Source organism: Drosophila gunungcola (genome assembly GCF_025200985.1).
Source record: "Drosophila gunungcola strain Sukarami chromosome X unlocalized genomic scaffold, Dgunungcola_SK_2 000021F, whole genome shotgun sequence".
Lineage (NCBI taxonomy): Eukaryota > Metazoa > Arthropoda > Insecta > Diptera > Drosophilidae > Drosophila > Drosophila gunungcola.
This window is the reverse complement of record NW_026453184.1, coordinates 1,099,924-1,122,969: the sequence shown is the minus strand read 5'-3', so window position 1 is coordinate 1,122,969 and position 23,046 is coordinate 1,099,924. Positions and strand designations below refer to the sequence as shown.

Below are 23,046 nucleotides of genomic sequence, written 5' to 3'. Positions count from 1 at the left end.
TTAAAAACAATATCCTAAAGAGTGATTTTGCTGTAACTTGGCCAAAATTAGTCGTATAGCCATAAGAGTGACTGTTTTGTACAGCTGGCGATCTGTAGTAGCCATCCATTATCGGGTTAAAAAAAAAATTTGTTTTGGTGCAACAACAGATTTTTAAAAATCGATTTTTTGAAGAAATTAATTTTATGACCAATTTTTGCATTTTTAGTAAGGGTGGGGGTCGTCATTTTTTTCAAAAATTTGAAAATCTGAAAATTTTTTAACTGTGAATGCCATTCAATTGGAAATTAAATGACGAATTCAGCGATGTATGACATTCCATCATTTGACTATTACTTCTCAGCGTTTTGATAGAAAAACTAATTTTGTATTTGTTTTATTTTTGGGCATTTGAAGAGTTGGTACAAAACAAAATCCTAAAGAGTGTTTTTGCTGTATCTTGGCCAATTAGACGTATAGCCATAAGAGTGACTGTTTTGTGCAGCTGGCGACCTATAGTATCCATCTATAATCGGTTTAAAATAATACATTTTGTTTTGGTGCAACAACACATTTTTAAAAATCGATTTTTTGAAGAAATTAATTTTATGACCAATTTTTGAATTTTTAGTAAGGGTGGGGGTCGTCATATTTTTCAAAAATTTGAAAATCTGAAAATTTTTTTACTGTGAATGCCATTCAATTGGAAATTAAATGACGAATTCAGCGATGTATGACATTCCATCATTTGACTATTACTTCTCAGCGTTTTGATAGAAAAACTAATTTTGTATTTGTTTTATTTTTGGGCATTTGAAGAGTTGGTACAAAACAAAATCCTAAAGAGTGTTTTTGCTGTATCTTGGCCAAAATTAGACGTATAGCAATAAAAATGACTGCTTTGTGCAGCTGGCAACCTATAGTATCCATCCATAATCGGTTTAAAATAATAAATTTTGTTTTGGTGCAACAACAGATTTTTAAAAATCGATTTTTTGAAGAAATTAATTTTATGACCAATTTTTGCATTTTTAGTAAGGGTGGGGGTCGTCATTTTTTTCAAAAATTTGAAAATCTGAAAATTTTTTAACTGTGAATGCCATTCAATTGGAAATTAAATGACGAATTCAGCGATGTATGACATTCCATCATTTGACTATTACTTCTCAGCGTTTTGATAGAAAAACTAATTTTGTATTTGTTTTTTTTTGAGTTTTTGAAGAGTTGGTACAAAACAAAATCCTAAAGAGTGTTTTTGCTGTATCTTGGCCAAAATTAGACGTATAGCCATAAGAATGACTGTTTTGTGCAGCTGGCAACCTATAGTATCCATCCATAATCGGTTTAAAATAATAAATTTTGTTTTGGTGCAACAACAGATTTTTAAAAATCGATTTTTTGAAGAAATTAATTTTATGACCAATTTTTGCATTTTTAGTAAGGGTGGGGGTCGTCATTTTTTTCAAAAATTTGAAAATCTGAAAATTTTTTAACTGTGAATGCCATTCAATTGGAAATTAAATGACGAATTCAGCGATGTATGACATTCCATCATTTGACTATTACTTCTCAGCGTTTTGATAGAAAAACTCATTTTGTATTTGTTTTTTTTTGAGTTTTTGAAGAGTTGGTACAAAACAAAATCCTAAAGAGTGATTTTGCTGTAACTTGGCCAAAATTAGTCGTATAGCCATAAGAGTGACTGTTTTGTACAGCTGGCGATCTGTAGTAGCCATCCATTATCGGGTTAAAAAAAAAAAATTTGTTTTGGTGCAACAACAGATTTTTAAAAATCGATTTTTTGAAGAAATTAATTTTATGACCAATTTTTGCATTTTTAGTAAGGGTGGGGGTCGTCATTTTTTTCAAAAATTTGAAAATCTGAAAATTTTTTAACTGTGAATGCCATTCAATTGGAAATTAAATGACGAATTCAGCGATGTATGACATTCCATCATTTGACTATTACTTCTCAGCGTTTTGATAGAAAAACTAATTTTGTATTTGTTTTTTTTTGAGTTTTTGAAGAGTTGGTACAAAACAAAATCCTAAAGAGTGATTTTGCTGTAACTTGGCCAAAATTAGTCGTATAGCCATAAGAGTGACTGTTTTGTACAGTTGGCGACCTGTAGAAGCCATCCATTATCGGGTTAAAAAAAAAAAATTTGTTTTGGTGCAACAACAGATTTTTAAAAATCGATTTTTTGAAGAAATTAATTTTATGACCAATTTTTGCATTTTTAGTAAGGGTGGGGATCGTCAATTTTTTCAAAAATTTGAAAATCTGAATTTATTTTAACTGTAAATGCCATTTGATTGGAAATTAAATGACGAATTCAGCGATGTATGACATTCCATCATTTGACTATTACTTCTCAGCGTTTTGATAGAAAAACGGATTTTTTAGGTGTTTTTTTTCGGTTTTTGAAGACTTGTTAAAAAACAAATCCTAAAGAGTGATTTTGCTGTAACTTGGCCAAAATTACCCGTATAGCCATAAGAGTGACTGTTTTGTACAGTTGGCGACCTGTAGAAGCCATCCATAATCGGTTTAAAATAATAAATTTTGTTTTGCTGCACAAACAGATTTTTAAAAATCGATTTTTTGAAGAAATTAATTTTATGACCAATTTTTGAATTTTTAGTAAGGGTGGGGATCGTCAATTTTTTCAAAAATTTGAAATTCTGAATTTATTTTAACTGTAAATGCCATTTGATTGGAAATTAAATGACGAATTCAGCGATGTATGACATTCCATCATTTGACTATTACTTCTCAGCGTTTTGATAGAAAAACTGATTATTTATCTGTTTTTTTTTGGGGTTTTTGAAGACTTGTTAAACAACAAAATCCTAAAGAGTGTTTTTGCTGTAACTTGGCCAAAATTAGACGTATAGCCATATGAAAGACTGTTTTGTACAGCTGGCGACCTATAGTATCCATCCATAATCGGTTTAAAATAATAAATTTTGTTTTGGTGCAACAACAGATTTTTAAAAATAGATTTTTTGAAGAAATTAATTTTATGACCAATTTTTGAATTTTTGGTAAGGGTGGGGGTCGTCATTTTTTCAAAAATTTGAAGATTTGAAAATTGTTTAACTGTGAATGCCATTTGATTGGAAATTAAATGGCGAATTCAGCGATGTATGACATTCCATCATTTGATTATTACTTCTCAGCGTTTTGATAGAAAAACTGATTTTTTATGTGTGTTTTTTTTTTGGGTTTTTGAAGACTTGTTAAACAACAAAATCCTAAAGAGTGCTTTTGCTGTAACTTGGCCAAAATTAGACGTATAGCCATAGACATGATTGTTTTGTGCAGCTGGCGACCTGTAGTAGCCATCCATAATCGGGTTAAAAAAATAAATTTTGTTTTGGTGCAAAAACAGATTTTTAAAAACCGATTTTTTGAAAAACTAAGTTTCTGAGCCATTTTTTTTTGCATATTTGATAAGGGTGTACATCATAATTTTTTGGGAAAATTAGAAAAACTGAATATTTTTTGACTGTGAATGCCATTTGATTGGCAATTTTATGATTTCTCAGTGTTTAATTTGAATCAATTTATTTAAAATCCTTAAATTTAGATGTGGAAAAGTAAAAAAAACAAGTTTTTATATATTGTTTTACGGTCTACCAGTATAACATTTGAGAGTTACAACAAGTCTTTGTTTTTCTGCCAACTGACTGTTCAGCCCTTTAAATTCGAATTTAATTTGCGCACGTTTTAATTGGCTTAACTTTAAGCCACTTTCTTAGGGTATTTCCCGGTCCGTTGATTTCGCCCGTCGATTCCATTCCACTTGCACCCCTTTCTATTCCTTTTGCCTTTTTTTTTTCGTTCCCAAATTCAGGGTCTTTGTTCGAGTGGCTGAGCTGCTTTTCGACAGCTTCAAATCAAACATCGTCGCTTTGGTCTGGCTGTCATTGCGTGGCACGCACATACCGCTCGTATCGCTGCCCCGCCCCCCAAGAACCACCGCCTCTTTCCCCGAATAGCCCCCTGGCCCAGTGACTCACATGACGATAATTGTGGACTCGTAATTGTCTCAGGTTTTGTTCAAAATTGAGTCATTAGACGGCGCTCATGGAGGCAATCTGGCAAACAACAACAAGCCGATCAAAACCGCAACAGCAAACAGCGACAAACAGTAGCTACACAGCAATTCTAGATATGCATAAATAAATATTTAATTGTCCTTTGGTTTTTCCTTAAATATTTAAAAAAAAATTTACAGTTAAATACATATACATGTAGAAATATTTATTTTTAAATAACGTTAAAATCTTTATCTTAAATTATTCAACTTGTATAGCAAAGTATTGCTTTTATCAAACATTTTCAACAAATTAAATTAAAATCTTTGTATCACATAGTTCATTAATGAAATCTGCTTTTCAAAAATTATATTAAATCGTTCCGTAAACGTCTTTACAAAAACCCTTTTTTTTTAATCTTATTTATATCCTTGTAATGATTTATATATTGTCTTTATTCATTTATTATGGAATCTTTTTATAAAAACAAAACAAAATGTAGATAAAATTATTGTTTTACATTTTTTGTGGGCCCAAAATAGGGCGTTAAATGATATATTTTAGCTTGCGTTAACTAATTTCATTTTTATAATTTATTTAGTTGGTATTTTTCTCTATCTGTGAGCTCACTGTTTGGAGGGATCGAGTGGCTCTTTGGGAGATCGTCTGTAAGTTAAGGGCAATTTTGAGGTTTTGATTCTTACTGTGTCTGCCTTACGAACGATCTCCCTTTTCGCCCTCGACATGAAAAATTCACCCTGATGATGCCAACGCGTGTGTAAGCCAAAAGCACAGAAGCATTTATCACAACTGCAACGACAGTTACAGTCGCAGGCCAAAACTACAATTACAGTTTGTTGCTCAAAATGCTGGACATGCCAACATGAGTGATGATGAATGAATGCCTGATGAAGGTCCCATGGAGGGGGCGATGGATGGTCCTGGCCACGCCCACACACCTCTGCCGCCCTCGTGGCACACCGGTCTAAATGCCATTTAATGTTAACAAATTCATTTTTGGCGACAAACGGAAACGGAAACAACGCAAACAGCAAATTCTCACACACGACCAGGCACAGTGTGTTGGACGAGCCAGAATAAAGTTAACATTTGCTTAAATTTTAAATTGTATTTATCCATAGCCAAATTTTTAATTTGAGAACCGTGAAATTTTGTAATTTTAAGTTGCATTATATCTATGGAAAGCATTTAAAAGTTGAGAATCGTTGATTTGCGAAATAGCGGGGCTAAAAAAAGCCGAAGCAAAAATAATTCGTTACCAAAAATTCTTAACTCTTATAATTGATGCTACTAAAATGATAAGTAAAAAAATATATATTATATAATAATTATAAAGCTAACAATCGAAATTAATACAATCATTTTAATCTTTTAAAAGTTCAATACTTTTAATAATTCTATCACTTCCTTTATAAAAAGAAAAGTAAAATAAATATCTTATAAATCAGTTAATTCAGTAGTAGTTAATTTTCGGTAGAAAACCACACCACTGTGCGGATGTTGCAGAAAGTACTGCCATGGCCTCTTCACGTCCATCATTCAGGTCCGCCCCGTTGACCTCCGCCCCCCGACCATGCCCCCGTATTGGCCGACGGGCGACTGGGCTGCCAACTGATAAGCGAACGTCACACGTCAGGACTTTGGGCGGTTGGCAGGACGAAAAGGACAGGACCAGAGGAGAAACTCGTCCTGGCTCGACGCTTTTGTGGATTGATGGCCCAGGACAGATTGAACGCCTCACACACATACACACCCCCGCACACACTACATACACACACACACACACATACACACACGCACACAGCGGCTACTGATGGACATTTAATATGCGTTTTAGACAAGCCACTAGCACACGAGTGCAATAGTGTGCGTGCAGCCGCATCCGTGTGTGAAGTGCAACACATCACAGGGCAACGCTCATGAGTACAGTGAAACCTGGTTGGGAGTGAACTTTCAATTCCCTTCGTCTGAAAATAAAGAAAATAGGGTGATTTAAAAGATTAATTCCAAACTAATGTTTAATTATAATGTTGTAATGTTTTATTTCGAAGCTATGAATTTTGCTAAAGTTATATTAATATAACATCTAAGAAATTGCTTAGTTCATTAAGCAAGTATTATAAGTATTAAAAGATTTAAAACTTATTTATTCCAAATCTGGTGATATAAATTTAAAATCTTAAAAACTTATTAAATGCTTAACGCTGTTTTAAATCTTTTTTGAATAAAATGGAAATCAAGCTTAATATTTCCATAAAAAAGTGAAATGTTGATGATAATATGATGATATTGTTGGGTTTTCACTTTTTGAGTTTCAAAATGGCTATTTTACTTTGTGCCGTTGAGTGTCTGTCTCATGCGAGGCTTCACTGTTGCTTGTGTGCCTCTGTCCGTGTCCGTGTCCATGTCCATGTCCATTTCCATGTCCGAGTGCGTGCCCCGTTTTGCAACGCCTGCAGATGTGGATATATGTGGCCATATACGTACGTGGCCATCTGTGGATATATGTGGCTACATGGCGAGCACGAAATTCGTCATGGCCACAGTTTCTCTGGTTGTTGTTGCTGCTGCTGCCGTTGTTGCTGATGTTGCTGTTGCATGGGTCTACTGCAGCAACAACAGTGCGGCATTGTTTTGCATTAAATGCTATCCACGTTGCCGTGTCCACTCCCCTTTTGACCCCCCTTTCGAGTCGCCCCCACGACGCCCCTTTCATTGTTCGTGGTCGTGTTTTCGGTCGTAGGTGTGAATGCGCGCACATGTGTCGAACAAAAGGCACTGACTTGCCATCTACCCCCTTTCCCCTTTCCCCATTCCCCTTCCGCTTCCCTACCCCTCTTCCATTTCCTCCCTTATCACCACCCATGTCCATGTCCTGATGGGCATGTCCTGGGCATCAATAATGTGTTGTCCCGATATTAGCCACGCATATTAACTTGGCCGGCGATTAAAGACGCTGCCGCACAGATGAGCTCCCTGCTAATGGTCACGAGATCCCACACTAAAGTGTACTTAACAAAAAAAAAACAACAGAAAACGAATGACCACAAAACATTTGTTTTTGTAAGGATGTATAATGCTTTATACCATATTTAATAAAAGATAATGCTTTATACCATATTTAATAAAAGATATATTTAACACCACATCATACCAGCCCCAACATAAAAATAGGTATATCTCAGACTGTTCTTTATTTTCATGTATTGGAACGTTCCATAGAAACCAAAAGAGTGTTAAGCTTTATTTAAAAATTATAGGTATTTAGGGTCCCATTTAAATCATTTGAGTTTTCTATACCATAACCTCTTGTCAATCAATCACATGTTAGGTGTATTTAATGTTCATTTGCATGTGCCAGAAAGATTTTGTTTTTTCAACAGTCTTAAGGTTCAAGTGCCCTGCCTGAGGATGTGGTTTTGCATCTTTGAGATACTTGGGGCAGCCAAGTTAGCTATTGTACGTTCTAAATTAAATTATAGGAAATGCCAATCTGAGCCATGTTAACTTAGGACCGATTTATCGAGACAAAGAAACTGATTTTTGCTTAAAGGGTTTTTTCATTGACTCAAACCGAACGATAAAAACTGTTGACTTTAAAATAGGAATTATTTAAGGGTTTTTTCTGTTGTAACTTGGCCAAAAAAGGTCGCAAAAGCTAATGAAGCTAATGATCTAATCTAACATTCCCCACCATTCTTCAGCAACATTTTTTTTATTTCAAAATTTTCCCTTCTTTCCAAAAAGGGAACAAAAAATAAATTTTTTACGGGCTTTACGAGGTATGACAAAGAAAATTGGGCAAAGAAATCGATTTTTTTAAACGTTTCTTTGGTGTCATTTCACCTAAAAAGATGGCAGAGCTAAAATATTATTAGTTTTGTGCAGCTAATGACCTAATCTTAGAATCCCAATCAGAATGGGACCAAAAAAATGTTTATGTTTGAATGCAAATCGCTTGGGAATTTTATTACGAGATTAACATCGCATAGAAATTTATTATTGGACTATTATTCGTTTTGAAATAGCAATTAAATTATGCAACTCAATTATCGATTTTCAATTGATAAGCGTAACCAAATAATAAATGCTTTAATGCCTATGCCAATTACAAATAAATTTGTCCTGTAAATAAGCCAAGAAAACTCACCGCTCAATGTTTTTCCATTTCAAAGTCAAAGACAGGATTTTGTTTAATTTTTTTTTATTTTATATATATTTTTTTCTCATCAAATGTTTCTTTCATTTCCGTTTTTTGTTTGTTGCTCTTCATCGTCTTTATTTTTATTTAGGTTTTGTTAACAATTTGTGTTTATTTATTATTGATTTTCCCGCCTTTTGCTGCGCTCATCCCAATGCGAATTTTCTCCGCCGCTTTTTAATCGCTTTTCCACATTTTTGTAGCCATTATTTTAATTCGCCTTTGTTGCTGTTTCTTTTGCACATTTTATTTTTAATCGCTTGATGAATATAAGGATTTAGTTGTCTGTGTTGTGGTTGTTGTTTCGGTTCTTTAATAAACTTACGCATTATGCTAACACTAAATACTTTTTACAATAATAATAATAATTCGCATCGTCATAATAATAATCAAAATTGTTAGCTGGGGGATTTTTCTCTCATTTTTTTTTTCGCTGCTATATCATTATAATTGGAAATTCATATATTTATTTTCATATACCTTTTATATATATGTGTAATTTTGTTTAGGTGTCATCCTTTTCTAGGTTTACATTTAGTTTTAGCATTTCCGCTGCTTTCTCCTCCTCCTCTCATTTTTATCCATTTTGTTTATAATAAATTACGTTCGCTTAAGTTCTAAGACCACAAAAAAAAAAAATAGTTTAGTTTAGTTTGCTATGTGTTGTTTTTTTTTTTTTGCCGTGTACGTGTGTGCTGCCGTATATAGCTCTTGTATATATAATATCTGGTTTATTTAGACTTAGAACCTAGTACATGCCTAGTTACGTTTATGTTGTTAGACAACGATTATAATATATATATCCATATGTTACGTGTAATAATATAAAAAAAAAAGTTTTTCGTCAAAAAATGCTGGCAAAAAATAAACAATTTTTAGAGTTACGAATAAAATGTGCTAATTTACAAAAAAATTCTCTTTATGCAGATCTTTCTTTTTTTAGACTACAGATTTTTGCATTTTGTTTTTATACACTGATACACATAAATAGTATTTTTTGTTTTAATTACAGACAAGACGTTTAGTGTTTGCTTTTAATATAATTTTTTTAGTGTTTTTCTTTCGTTTTTTTTTGTTGTTTTTAAAAAAATTGTTTACTATGTGCAGCGCCCATTATTTGTTTTGTTTTTATACATTTAAGAGAGATTTTCTTTGTCTATTTTGTGTTTTTTTTTTGTTTAGTTTTATAATTTACAAATATTTTGGCGCCGAATTGAAATACAAAAAAATAGCACAGTAATGTAATAATAATAATAATAAAGTATAACAAAAACAAAACGTAGCAGAGGGGGTGGGGCTTAGCCTTTGGCAAGAGCGAGACGGCACTAGAGCAATAGAGAAAAAACTAAATGTTAAAAGTTTTAACAGCGACTGGTTTAACAGAAATTCTCTCTCCCTGTCTCTCTCTCCCTCTGTATCTCTCTCTCTTTCTCTCTCTCTCCGGCAACATAACGATGAATAGATTCATTTCACTCTCTCTCAACATTGCCGTACGTTACGTTACGTTGCGTCACGTTGTTTTGTATTACGTATCGTATTACCAAACGAGCCCTTCATTTTGCATATTCTGCGGTTCGCTGAAATTCGCCGAGCTCATGAATTCCGGCGAATTGGTGCGGGGGCCATTTTGTTGCTGCTGCTGCTGCGTCTGATTCGCCGCTTGTTGCGCATTCTGCTGCTGCTGCTGTTGCGCCGCCTGTTGCTGCGCCACCGCTGCTGCGGCCGCCATCAAGTGCTCGGCGCTCGGCGGTGGCGGCGGTGGAGGCGGTCCGACGGCCGACTGCAGCTGCATCGGCGGACCGCCCGCCTGCCCCAGGAACGTCGCCTCCGGCGTCAGCCCGAACTCGTTCACCATCGGAATGGGTCCGCTGTGGTCCATGGGGCCACCTGGGGGTTAAGAGGAAAGATCGGTCGTTAGTATTTCGATATTTTCGATATTTATCAAAAACTAAAAATATTTGTATATTAAAATTTTTTTGTTTTACTTCTTTTATCATTTAATTTTCATTCTTTCAAATTTTCTGCTTACAGTTCTACTACGTTTAAATGTTTTCCGAAAATTAATCAAGTCTATACAAATAAGTTAATACTTTTGAGCTTTTGCGTTTTTTAAATTTATAATATTTACAATTTTGTAATAAATATTTCTATTGAGTTGACAGTATTTTTGATAAATTATTCGATTGCTATCTGACGGCTAAAAATAAATCTATTCTATTTTTAATTTGATGTTTTAAATAAATCAAAAATTTAATTTGCCTTTTACTTAGGTTTTTTTTTAATAGATAATTTCTAAATTTTGTTATTGCAGCTGAAAATATTATAACTTGCAATACATTAAATGTTTTTTAAGCTTTTAACTTTACAATTTAAGATTTAATATATACCAAACTATAAATGGTTTCCTGATAGGTAATTCCAATAATAATAGTAATAGTAATTTTGGTACCTTGATGTACAAATTTTCGTTTTATCTTTTAGGTTATCTGAACCAATAATTTTTTTTTTAATGCAAGCATGGAAAAAATTTAATAATAAGCTCTTAAATGGGTGTTTTGCTTACCTGGCGCATTGAACGGCATCGGTCCGCCGGGGTGACCGGGGAAGTAGGGTCCGTCGTGCGGGTGGAAGGGTCCGCCGTAGCCGAACTCGAACTTGGCGTCCGCCGCGAAGTAGGGAAAGCCGGGTCCGTCGTCCAGTCCGCCGGGCGAGAGGTTCATGGGAAAGCCCCTCATTTTGCGGGCGCCGCCGAAAAAGGGCGGACGGCCCATGCTGGTGATCTGCTTCATGCGTCGCTCCTTCGACCGTTTATTTTGGAACCACACCTGGAAATGGGATAAAAACACATGTTGGGTATTAAATAAAAGCTACGATCCAAAGTAAATATGAAAAATATGGTGTAAGATTAAAGTTAACCACCGTTTTCGACCACAAATATTTTGTTTTATTAATTATTATTATTATCAGCATTCCAAATAAAGTACAAGAATACTGGTGTAAGACTTAAGTAGTCCTTTCTTTTAGACCCCAAAGATTTATTTTATTAACCTTCCGTCCCACATTGAATCAAATACCCAAAAGTGGTAGCTATTTTAAGTAGGTAATTCTACAAATTGGAAACAAATTTGGATGGACTTCCACTGGGAAGTATATGGTTTTCTTTGGGTATCTTATGTCTCGGTGCATCGGCTTATGCAGGCGCATGTCTAATTGTTGCTGCCCGGTGATTCTTCTGGTTCTGGAGATTCGGATTCTGATTCTGGTGGTGGCTGCGTAGCTGTGGCTTTTTTGCATTGATGCTACCGCCGCACCGGGCGGCCGTCGCAAAATTAGCCCCATTCCCCACTCCACCAGGTCCAGAAGACTGAAGACAGAAGACAGAAGACTGAAGACAGAAGACCGAAGACAGAAGACGCGTCTCCGCAGACTTCGATGCCATTTTTACGACGTTCTGGCTGTGGGTTTTCGGTTCTTCGGTTCTTGGGCTCTTGGGTTCCGCGGGTCTTGGGCTTACGTTCCGGGTGCTCCAGAAGCACCGTGCCCAGCATGCAAAGTTATAAAATAAAAACATATTTCAAAAGTTTTAGTGGCACCTTTCGGGGCCGCTCTCCGCCGATCCTTTGTCCCTCGTTTGTTATTCCCATCCTTTTTATTTCCTCTTTTTTTTTTCTTTCGTATTTTTCTCGATTTTTTTTTCTTTTTTGCCTGCCTTGGCCCGTTTTAATATTCATATCTGGGACGCTCTTTTAATGATCTGCTGCAACTTTTTTGATTTTCTCCTGGTTTTATATATTTTTCTCAATGAAACTTTTTGATTTATGTCTTTGCGCACCGTTTTTATTTTTTGGGTTTTGTTAATTTTCTTACTTTTTTGGCAAATAGTTTCCAATGAATTGGGCTTAGATTCTCTGGTGGCTTTTATTTTATTTTTTTTTTTTTTGTTTTGTTTTGTAGTCTGTATTTTCGATCCAGTGCAGCTGTTTGGCTGAAAGTCTTAGGAGGCAATTTGAGCGTGAATTTTAATGATGAGCGCCGTTCTGCAGTTCATTTGAATTTATGAACTCCAAGTCGGTGGATGGGGGACTAGACATGCATACAAGTCGGGGGGCCCTTCACATTTCACATTTATAAACTGACACATTCGGCGGCGCAGCGAATTTCGCTAGAAAAGCCTTTTTTTGGGGCCTGAGAACGCGCAAGGAAACCAAGAACCGCAAAATGAAGTGAAGATTGAGCTTGGTCTTTGGGGTTTTTCGCCTTATTTTTCCCTCTTTTTTTTTTTGTTGGTTTCTTTTTTATTTGTCGGCAAACAGGATGCACACAAAAGGAAGTAACATGCTGTGCATAGTTGGGTCTCAGACATATAGCGCATATACACCATACACCATACCGAATCCCGATCCTGAGCCACGTTACCATCTCGAGTTCTCTGTGGAGCGTGTGACTTTATGACAGCCGCGAAGATAATCCGCTGGGAGAAGGGCAGTTCTACAAATAGAAACTCTAAATTCGAAAATCTAATGGGAACTCGCCAAGAGCTGTGTGGCTATGCAAACCGGCAAAAAACTAAGTTGATTGGTTTATAATTAAACAAATTTCTCTTGTTAAAAATTTTTTTTCTTATGGGTTTTTAGATATAGGGTTAAGTTTTTAAAATACAACATCATATTAATGATGTCCTGTTTTTTAGGTTTTCCTATATTAAAGCAACTATATCACTTTTGATGTTGCCTGCTGACAGCCCTGTTTTTAAAACCATTTTTTAACAATAGCGCAAAGGCCTTTCATATGCAAAATTGCCTCAAAGTAACACAACCCATGGCGTAATCACCTTGATAACGTCGTAAACGTGGCAAAACTCAATCCGGCAGCCAGCTAAAAGCGGCGACAAATAAAAAAAACACAAAGGGAAACCAACAAAGAGACCAGAATCCACAGAACACGCGGCTAAGCTGCCACCGCATTTCAATTACACGTAGCAATGCAGCGCAATAAATAAAAGGTGAGTCCCCCAAACCACCCGAGCCACCCAAAACCACCCACGAACGACCCACAAAACCGCATCGAATCCACAACCACATCCACGTCCACTACGAGGTTGAGCAGAGTGTTCGCTATATTTTTCCATATGCGATATTTGCCTCTGTGGGCCCTGCGGTCACATAATTTTTCATTTTCATATGCAAACCAAACAAAAGAAACAACAAAAGCATAAAAGAAAAAAACTAAAACTAAAATATGCATTTACAATAGTTTCGCATTTTTTTTTTTGCATTTTTTTTTTTCTACTCCAGCTCAGTTTAGTTTTCCCATTTCATTGTGTTTTTTTCTCTGCGGCACATTTCCCCATTGTTTTCTTACTTCCACAGAGAAAAACAGCAACAAATGGCAAATAGAGTGCAACAAAAAAAAAAAATAGCTGAGCAAAAAAGTAAAACACAGAAATAAACAAAAAATGCCAATTGCATGTAGGCGTCACACTGCGCGAAAAAAGGGATTTGAGGTGGTGATGTGGGCGGGCATATTGTTTTTTGCGGTGCTGATGGTTATATGGGGTTCAATACAAAAATGGAATGCTAATCGAATAGGACAGAATTGAGCTATAATATTTTGGTTTGCACAACCATTTATAATATTAACATTCCGTCTAAATATGCTCTTCACCACTATAAAGATAATAATATATAATATTTAAGCTTTATTTTTATAGGATCCATTATATTATAATTTGCTATCGATGATATCAAAATATACATAACTCATATAGGAATGCCTTTATTTGTATAGGTTGTTCTTCTATCTTTAGAATCTATATTTTCATTTAGTATTTCCAAACTGTTGTGCACTTCATTGCAAAAATCTCCAATCAAAATTCCAGTTTACTCAATGCAAAAATTTGTTAGCTCACAGCAAATGGGCGTGAAAAGCTTTTTTCGGCAATAAATTTGAGAGAAATATTTTCCCTAGCCTTTGATTTGGTTTCCATATTTTTCGCTGTTGTATATATTTCTTTGCTCCGGCAATGCGCTTTCGTGTGTGTATTTTAATTTTAGTTGTGCACTCGTTTTCGCGTTATTCTCGTATTTTTTTTTGCTTGCTTTCTGGGCTTATTATGCGGATAGGATATATGTATGATATTACGATATATCAAAATCGCATCATTTACGGTTATCATCATAACATATTTTCCTTGTTCTTGCTGTGGCGGCAAATTGTGGGCAATTTTGAAAAATGTGCGGCTAATATTTTATTTCCGCACTTGGGCACCGAAATTTGTTTCCAATTTGGAGCTTTCAACAAATTTCCGACTCAAATAAATGGACAGGGGGACGGCCGGGGAGGGACTTAAACTGAACTAAGTTGAACACGCGGCCAGCAACATTTGAACATTTAGTTAAATTATAGGTTAGACTCTGACATAAAAGGGCAAACAACGTAGCATAATGGCCCATGGTAGCAATCACAAGGGGTCGGCCCCCAAGAACCGAATCCCTCACATAACAAAATGATTATTGCAGTGAGTGGAGTGGGACACTGAGAGAAACGAGAGCGGAATATATGTTTAAAAGTTTGTTTAACTATTCTTATTATTTCTGCTTGGGAACAAGAACTTTTAGAAAGACTCTTTGGATGTCACAAAGCAGATTAAAATGTTTTTGGTATTATATTAATTATTGTACTTTCTTTTGACCTTTTTTTTTTTATCTATTCTATGCTTTTATCTATCAAGTTTCCAAAGTGTATGTAATATTTTTCGATAAAATAAGCTTTGCTATACCTTTTCAGAAATACTAGAATATTCAATATTTTCATTTTGTACACATTACTTGATAAACTGCAGAATGGCAAGACTTGATATTTTGTACAAATCAAATCCCCAAAAATTAAGTATTGTGAAGCAATTTTCGCTCCGAATTTCTCGCAGTGTGCAACAGGGAGCTGGTCGGTCTCAGCACAGGGTTAACCGAGGTGTGCTCTCCTGCCTTCGTCCGCTTCCATCTGCATTGTGTTGGAAATTATAGCAAATTATGTTAAACGGCAGCGCGTTTGGCCTCCCACCTGCCCCTCCCCCAATTTTTTTTTTTTTTTGTTGCTCATTTCGCCGATTGAGCGATGAGGGGGTGGGCCAGGGGTCATATAACATGTATATATATATACATATATACTTTCGTATATATCCCATCTAAATGCGATCCTCCGAAAAAGGCATCCAAATGTGTGTCACGTTTCTGGTTGCCTTTGATTGATATGATTGGTTGTGGTGCGATTTGCGATTGGCGATTGAGATCCGAGAGCTTTGCGTTCGGTACTTCATTCGATATTAGCTCATTGTTTTGCGGCTACCATTTTCTAGGCCCCCTTTTTCTTTGGCTATTTTGTTAAATTAGTTTGCTATGATGCGGCAAGATTTGTTTGTTATTTTGTTTGGATTGCCTTTTCATGTTATTTTATTGTTTGTTGTTATTATTGTTGTTGTTGCTGCTGCTACTCTCCGCTTAATTGCCAAAAACAATGGAGCAACTTTGGTTGGCTTTTTTTCCACCACAATGGTAGCAAACGAAGTCGGCAATAACAATTTTTAAAGCTAATCAACGGCGGCATTCAAGACCAACAAAGTTCAGCCCAAAGAAAACCGAATATAATCTGGGCTAGTGTTAAGATCAAAGGGCATTTCCTGGAATTATATGGCAGCTTTGGCACCATTGTAATCTTAAGTAAAATTTAAGATTTATAAACAGAATTAGGTTCTTTACTTTTTACCTGTACTTCAATATTTATATTATCTAATCATTAAGTCATGTATTTTGGTAAAGTTGTTTAAAATAATATAACTTTTTATGATCGACAGTCATTGTTCTTGGGTTTACTTTGTATCTCAAGAGTATCAATTTTATTTTCATGCAACCAATTGACCGATTCATTTTTCCCCTTGAAGGCCGACCCAAAACAAAAAAAATGATATATGGCTTATTAGCCAAGCAAATACCATGTAATGGATACCAGAAGATGTGGGCTCGAAATAAGAAGAGCCGAGACAATCCTTTTTGGACAGACCTCCGATGGCGATGGCGATTGCGATGATTGCGATGATTACGATGACCTCAAGCACTCGCAGATGATTTGCATTTATCGAGGGGCTGGCGTCACGCCCTCAAGTCAACATATCGATGACTACCGCTTGTTCGCTCGTTTTACCCCATGTTTCTCAGTGTGTTTTTGTTTCTTTGCCCCGATGATGATGATTTCGGTGAGGCGTGAATTGGCCTCGAGTAAGAGTTAACAGATAATTAACTGCTTCTTTTTTCCATCTGTATCTCAGGTGGATCGCTCCCTTCTCGCCTTTGTTTTTTCCCATAGTTTAGTAGGTGTTACTGAGGAGGAGAGCTCCTTGCATGACCCAGCACATTTGTGGGTTTCGATTTTGGGTTATTTTTCTTTTTCGGTCACCTTTTTTTTTTTCCTCTTTTTCGGAGTTTTTGGTAGCTCCGGCGCCTCAATCGAAATTAATAGCAACTTGATGAGTTGTTGAAATTATAACTCGCCCTCCCCCTGCCAACGAATCATTTGCCGAGTCACGGGCAAGAGGGCGCCCCGACTTTGACTACTAAACCATGTTGAAATAAATGCGTTAAATTAGCCCCTTGTGAATGGTTCAATCGCCGACTGGAGCAGTTTCTTTTCAAGTTCTGCGGTTGCCGAACTTGCAGTTGGCTGGCCCACCGAAACCAAAACGATTTCCGCTCAATTAATAAAAGCCCAGCTCAAATCTTTGACTAATTAGTTGGCCATAAAACAAAAACGAAAACTCTATACAAATGGGAGCCCCTAAATTTGTCAACTTCCGACGCTCCGAAAGATACCAAATAAAATATATACAATATAAAAAGTATAAATCTTGCGATGAATCAAAAGAAGAATAAAAATAAGAAAAAAATTATAAAAAAAAGGGGCGAGCGGACAAATGCAAATCACGGCTGGAAATGCTCTCGAATATGTTTTCTGTTGACAAATAAACGCCTCTGCATGTCGGCGCGACAGCACTTGACAAATGTCCGGCTCGCATCCGCATATGTATCTGTATCTGTATCTGTAACTGTATTTGAGTATCTCAGTGTATGAGTATCTCTGTGTCTGCGTATCTTTGTATCTCGGTGTCGCTGGCGCCAAGCTCAGCGCATGCCACATTAAAAATTTGTTTAGCTGCCGCTCGCGCTCCGTCGACTGTGTGATTTTGGCCCCCTACTTCCCATTCGTTTATTTGTTTATAATTTTTCAAAGCTTAAATGGAGCGAAAGAAACCCAAAAACGAAAGAGCCGCCTCTGACCCTAGAGATACCCCTTTTTGGGGACCCCCCCCTTCGCAGCCCATTCCTCTTTTGAAACAGGTTGACTTCTGTCACTTCCCATACGAAAGCCGTGGCCATAACTCTTCGGAACGCATTTGGTTTTATGTCTGGCTATGGTAGTTATGTTGTTTAGATATGCCGGAAAATCCACCTATCTATCAGTTATACAAATGCTTTATGGCCTTTCTCATGGGAATGATTTGCAGTGGGTTTCTCAGATGCTAAGCCAAAATCTTACAAAGGCAAGTTTAACATTTAACTCTTCTTATACAAACTGAATTTTTTTTATCACAAGGTGAAAAAGCTGTTCTTTGGGTTCTAGATAATAAAGTTGTTGTGTTTTTTCTATACTAATAATCATTCTTTTTCGTAAGCAAAACCAGGTCAAAATTATAAGCTGATATGTAAAATGGACCACTTGAATTTGAAATAATTTAATTTTTTGAGTCTAGCTTGTATATAAATTTATAACTGTGTTAAATCGAAACTGTATTAAATATAGACTTGGGCTCTTAAATGTTTCTATAGCTTTCGATTGGGACTGGTCAAGTTTTTGATCTATTTTTCTGTGGTTACGCTTTGCCTTTGCCTTCGAGTTCACTTCTATTATGTCAAAGTTCAAGACATGCCAAAGATGGGTTGTGGGGGCGGATGGGGGGGGGGGGGGGGGGTTAGCCAACGACGACGGGCATATTGTTTGTGTTGGCGCCCAACGTGGGGCCCAACTTCTGTCCCGTGGCGCGGCCATTGCACCCCTCCCGCCTCCCGCCTTGTGTCGGCAAAAGTTCTTAAGAAGTTTTTGTGTCATGCCCTCAGGTTGCTGCTGCTGCTGCTGCTGTTGCTGTTGTTGTAAAATTTATTATAAAACTCACAGCGGGCGGGCGCCCAAGAGAAAGATGGGCCCCGAGAGTTGTACAAATTTTCTCGTTGACATTTGTGGCGGGGTAAGGAAAATGAAGAGAGAGGGAGACGGAGAGACGGTGAGAAAGAGATTCCCCAAACTTAAACCTAAGTCCAAATGCAAATCTACATCCACATCCACATCTACATCCAAACCAATTCCCACTCCCATTCCCATTCCCATAACCCATCCCGCTGCTCTTGATGAGCTGACGAACTCCCGAAGTCATCGCTTTGATGGGGATCGAGTTACTCAAAGCCGTTTCCCCAGAAATCAGCTGGAAGCTGGCTATATCTATGTTTATATATCTGTAGTATGACACACAGACATTCGATACGCTTGATATTGGTGGAAGGCATACAACAAAAGCATACAACACACTAAAATAAAGAGTGCAGCCTTAATGAAGATGCAAATGTATCTCCAACTGCCGCTGACAGCCCACAGATGTCCCCCTTTGCCACGGATTCTCGGGCAGATTAAGATTTGTTTGGTGCCTCCTCTTCAACTTGTTGGCATTTGTCACTTTCGTTTAGTTGTGAAGAGGGACCCCAAAGAGGTGTTGATTGTGTCACACTTGTCGCCTCGGAAAAGAGCGAACGAAATCGGGAGGAGCGGACAAGAAACGAATGCCGCCTAAATATCCTTTAACTGTAACTGATGACACATCAAAGGCCAGCGACCAAGGCCCAGAACACCGAACACCGAACACCGAACAGAACACCGAACACAGAGCTCAGAGAACCCGAATCGAATCGAACCCGTGCCCATCTTTAAGTAAAGTCCCGTCTAAGTGCTCATGGGATCGGAATTTGGGTATTTCGAGTGCCTCCGATCGCGTGGTGAGCCATGAAACACAATGAAACAACAGCTGGAGGAGGGTGCGGAAAATGTGTGGGTCTAGTTGTCTAGTCGACGACTAGTAACCTGTTGAAAATTCGAGCAAGGTACCCCTTAGCGAGGCGAAAGAAAAGCCAGCATAATGATGTTGTTGCGGTCAGATCATATAGAACATATGCTGCGGATATCCTTGACAGGTCAAACGAACAGCTGCCTAACGATGGGAAAAGGATTCGAAAGGTGATCGCAACCTGAAATTTAGGAAAAAGAAAACTAGGAGGGGCTTCAACTTAGAGATCTGTCAGCAACAAATTTGTAATGTAAAGGTGAAAGGTGATGGTATAGTTAAGTACTTATAAATGTTTTATACCATTCATTGAAGTGCTCTTAGGAACATACATTACAAAATTTCACTATCCAATATGTTAAAATTTTCCTTAACTCAAAAATGAAGTTAACAGTTGTTGTTAATAAACCCTTTTTTTGATTTGCTTTTATATAAAAACGAATTTAATTAGCAAGTCAAAGACTTAAACTTTACTGCATGGCCTATCCAAATCCTATTTTTTAAGATCGGCTTACCACAAAGGTTTTTTAATCTCCTTAGCAGCAATTATGTTTCTACTTTAGCAGCACTTCCTTAATTAATCGAGGGGGGGCCCCAGATAATGTTACCCACTTTCTGGCCGCCTATTTAATAAGCTCAATTTGTTAAGCCATTATTCTAATCCCATTACGTAAGCTTCAAGCCCTGATTTTCTTGCTATTTTCCCGTAATCGCAGCATTGCATGTTAGTTAACATTTTTGAGCACTTATCAGCGCTACTCTTTGATTTTCAGTAATTTTTTGCGCATTTATTATTCCGTTGCATTACTTCTTTTTTTTTTTTTTGCATTTTTTGGCAAATTGCTCTTTGTTGGCTATTTTTTTATTTTTGCTTTTGTTGGGCGCATTGAACTTCCGTTTTTAATGCGCTGCCACGCCCACATGGCGACTGCGTCCGCCCTCGTTCCGACATTAATTTTATTTTTATTTGTATTTGGTTTGTTACTTTTACTGGCCGAGCAATGAAGCGTTGCAAGGCGGCAACGGCAACAGCAACGGCAACGTTGAAAAATCGCGTCCGACTATTTTTTATGATTTCGTTTTTTTTTTTTTTGTTTTCTTGTTTTTTTTTTTTTTGAGTAGCGGGGGCTGCGGCGGTGACCGCGTTTGCTTTAGTTTAAACATTTGCCAGTCAAAGCGCGCTTAATTTATGCCTTTTTTATGCTGATGAAACGCAGACGGACCGCTCGACGACGCTCCACTCCACTCCACACTCGAAAGCCCAAAGAATACTACTGCTTGGAGGTCGCTGGTAAAACTACGATGAACACAAAGTCGCCAGCTATGGAAATGGAATCGTTAAAGTAAAGCAGAAACACCCAAACATCTCGGACTCTTCCGCTTGGGATTGCACTTGCCTTTTTCAATGGAAGGCAGCAAGTCCCTGACTTTACCAATTTAAATTCATTTCTTGCTGAGTTTTATGGCCTTTAGATGGGATGTATTTTAACTGGATGTATTATAAGGAAACTAAGTTCAAGAGCTATATTTTAATATTACGCAAATTTGTCTGTTAATAAAATCCTATATAAAATCAGAGTATAAAATCTTAAATTATAATTAGTAGAAAATTCCTCGTATATTGGTATTATAGATAAAAATAAAATATAAATATAAATGTTTATGATGTTTAAGGGGATGTGATCAAATAGATTTCTCAATTTGTGGTGACCTGATTCAATGGACCTTTGATAAGAATCGAGAACTTGTATGTATGTAGATATAGATTCCCTCCATGATTATCATCTAATATCATAATATCTGTGTATCCTAGTGCCAGGTGGACTGAGACTAGAACCCGGACTCACCTGTATGACGCGCATGGGCAGGCCGGTCTCCTTGGCCAGTTGCTCCCTGATGTGGCGTGTCGGCTTCGGCGTCTGATTGAAGGCCGTCTTCAGCACCTCCAGCTGCTTGGCCTTGATGGTGGTGCGCGGACCGCGTCGCTTCGATCCGTTGGCATCGTCGGGACTTTTGTTCTCCGCCTGGGAATCGCCGCGTCCGTCCGGATCCCCGTCCAAGGAGCCCTGCGATCGAGCGAGATGGTTATATATATATATATATGGTATACTATACTATACTATATGGTATAAGCTGCACACAATGCCGTTTCTCATAATCGTTTGCCAATCATTAATCAAAGCGAGTGTGGAGCGTGGAGTGTGGGGCAGTAGAGGTCCCAACAATGCCACCTAACCGAGCGATCATCAATGCCCGAATTGTCTGCCTTATTGTTACGATTACTCAAATACCCATTAAACTGAGTGATCAACTATCGTGAAGTTTGACTAGAGTTAAAGTTTAACTAACACAATAACTATGAAAATATTGTTTGACATTATCATATGATTAACTATAGATTGTCTGTTTTATTATGACGACTATTCAAATACTCCTTAAGCTTAGTGAAATTGAGGTAAGGTTCAAGCTGTATTAAATTGGGACTGGGTTATATAATGATAATATAAATAACTATGATGATAATAACATGATGATTTCACTTATTTTCCAGAAACAAGCTACTGATATCACTACTGTTTAGATACCCTAAATCAAATTATGAGAATGTATTGAAAAATATTAATTAGCAAACAATAATTAATGAGGGACCCAAACGAATTGCATTGTGAGATAACTCTCTTGCATTGCGCTAACTACAGGGTAGCACGCCATTCATTACTTCGGTGAAAAACGAGGAAAACAAGTTAATGATGCTCCTCTTACCTGATCGGAATCGTCATGGGTATTTTTGCTATCGGTGCTCATGCTTTGTACTGATATATCCGATGTGCCCAGAGGTCCGCCCGCTGAGTCGGGTCCATTCGGCCCCAGTACGCCCAATCCGAGGGCCGTGGCCCGCAAATGCGGCGGATCATCGTCGTCATCGTCTTCGCTCGCCGAGCCCATTAATGAATCTGTAAAAATCAGTGGAAATCCGAGGTGAGAGTGACGCCTGAACAAATTGCTGGGCTTTGAGGAGAGAGAGAGAGAGAGAGAGAGAGTAGAAAAAGAAGACTACACTCCACTCCACTTAAAATACAATTGCAATAAATAATATTTGTGCTGGGCTAAGCCCGTAACGACGCTGGAATTGGGTTTATTTTTGGGTCACGTGTCGCCATTTCATGGTCTAAGTAGTCTAACTATAGCTCCCTTAACTGGTGTTCGGGTCACGTGTCAACTGCAGTTCCTGTTTGCGTCCCCGCCTGATTTCTATATAAGTTGATTAGGCCGGGGGTCTTATCTCTGCCAGAAAAGTAAAAGGTTCTCTGGTGCAGACTTGAGCTCTGGGCCATGCAAAATGCTGACACGCGCTCTTCCGTTTCTGTTCGGTTCGCGATAAGAGGAAAACGACCTTCGAAACGTGTCACTCAAAAAATCCTGCGCTGTCGTTTCAATTGTTTTGGTCTTGGTCTTGGTTTTGGTTTTGGGCTCGGGAAATCTGTGCGGGAAAACCCTTGGGGAGCACCTGACAGAAGAGCGCAGAGAAGAGCGTTCCCCGAGGGACAGTTGGCAGAAATAAATTACACTTTATTATGCATAATCTAATCCGCACCAGATGCAACCCAAGGGGGTTGCCCAACGATCTCAGTGACTCTCTGCGATT

General features: G+C 37.5%; 1 protein-coding gene across 2 annotated transcripts in view; it reads right to left on the bottom strand.

Annotated features, from left to right (window-relative positions):
* Positions 1 to 8,244: 8,244 nt before the first annotated feature.
* LOC128260296 (LIM/homeobox protein Lhx1) overlaps positions 8,245 to 23,046 on the bottom strand; it is a 55,241-nt gene continuing 40,439 nt past the window's right edge. Inside the window, exons 2-5 of one of the 2 annotated variants that reach the window (XM_052993161.1) lie at positions 22,164 to 22,354; positions 21,248 to 21,466; positions 10,809 to 11,070; positions 8,245 to 10,132 (exon numbers count right to left, since the gene is read on the bottom strand). In XM_052993161.1, coding sequence (XP_052849121.1) covers positions 9,783 to 10,132; positions 10,809 to 11,070; positions 21,248 to 21,466; positions 22,164 to 22,346 — 1,014 coding nt within the window. In that variant the 5' untranslated portion in view covers positions 22,347 to 22,354 and the 3' untranslated portion in view covers positions 8,245 to 9,782. The remainder of the gene's footprint in view (positions 10,133 to 10,808; positions 11,071 to 21,247; positions 21,467 to 22,163; positions 22,355 to 23,046) is intronic. The other variant, XM_052993160.1, reaches the window with a different exon arrangement.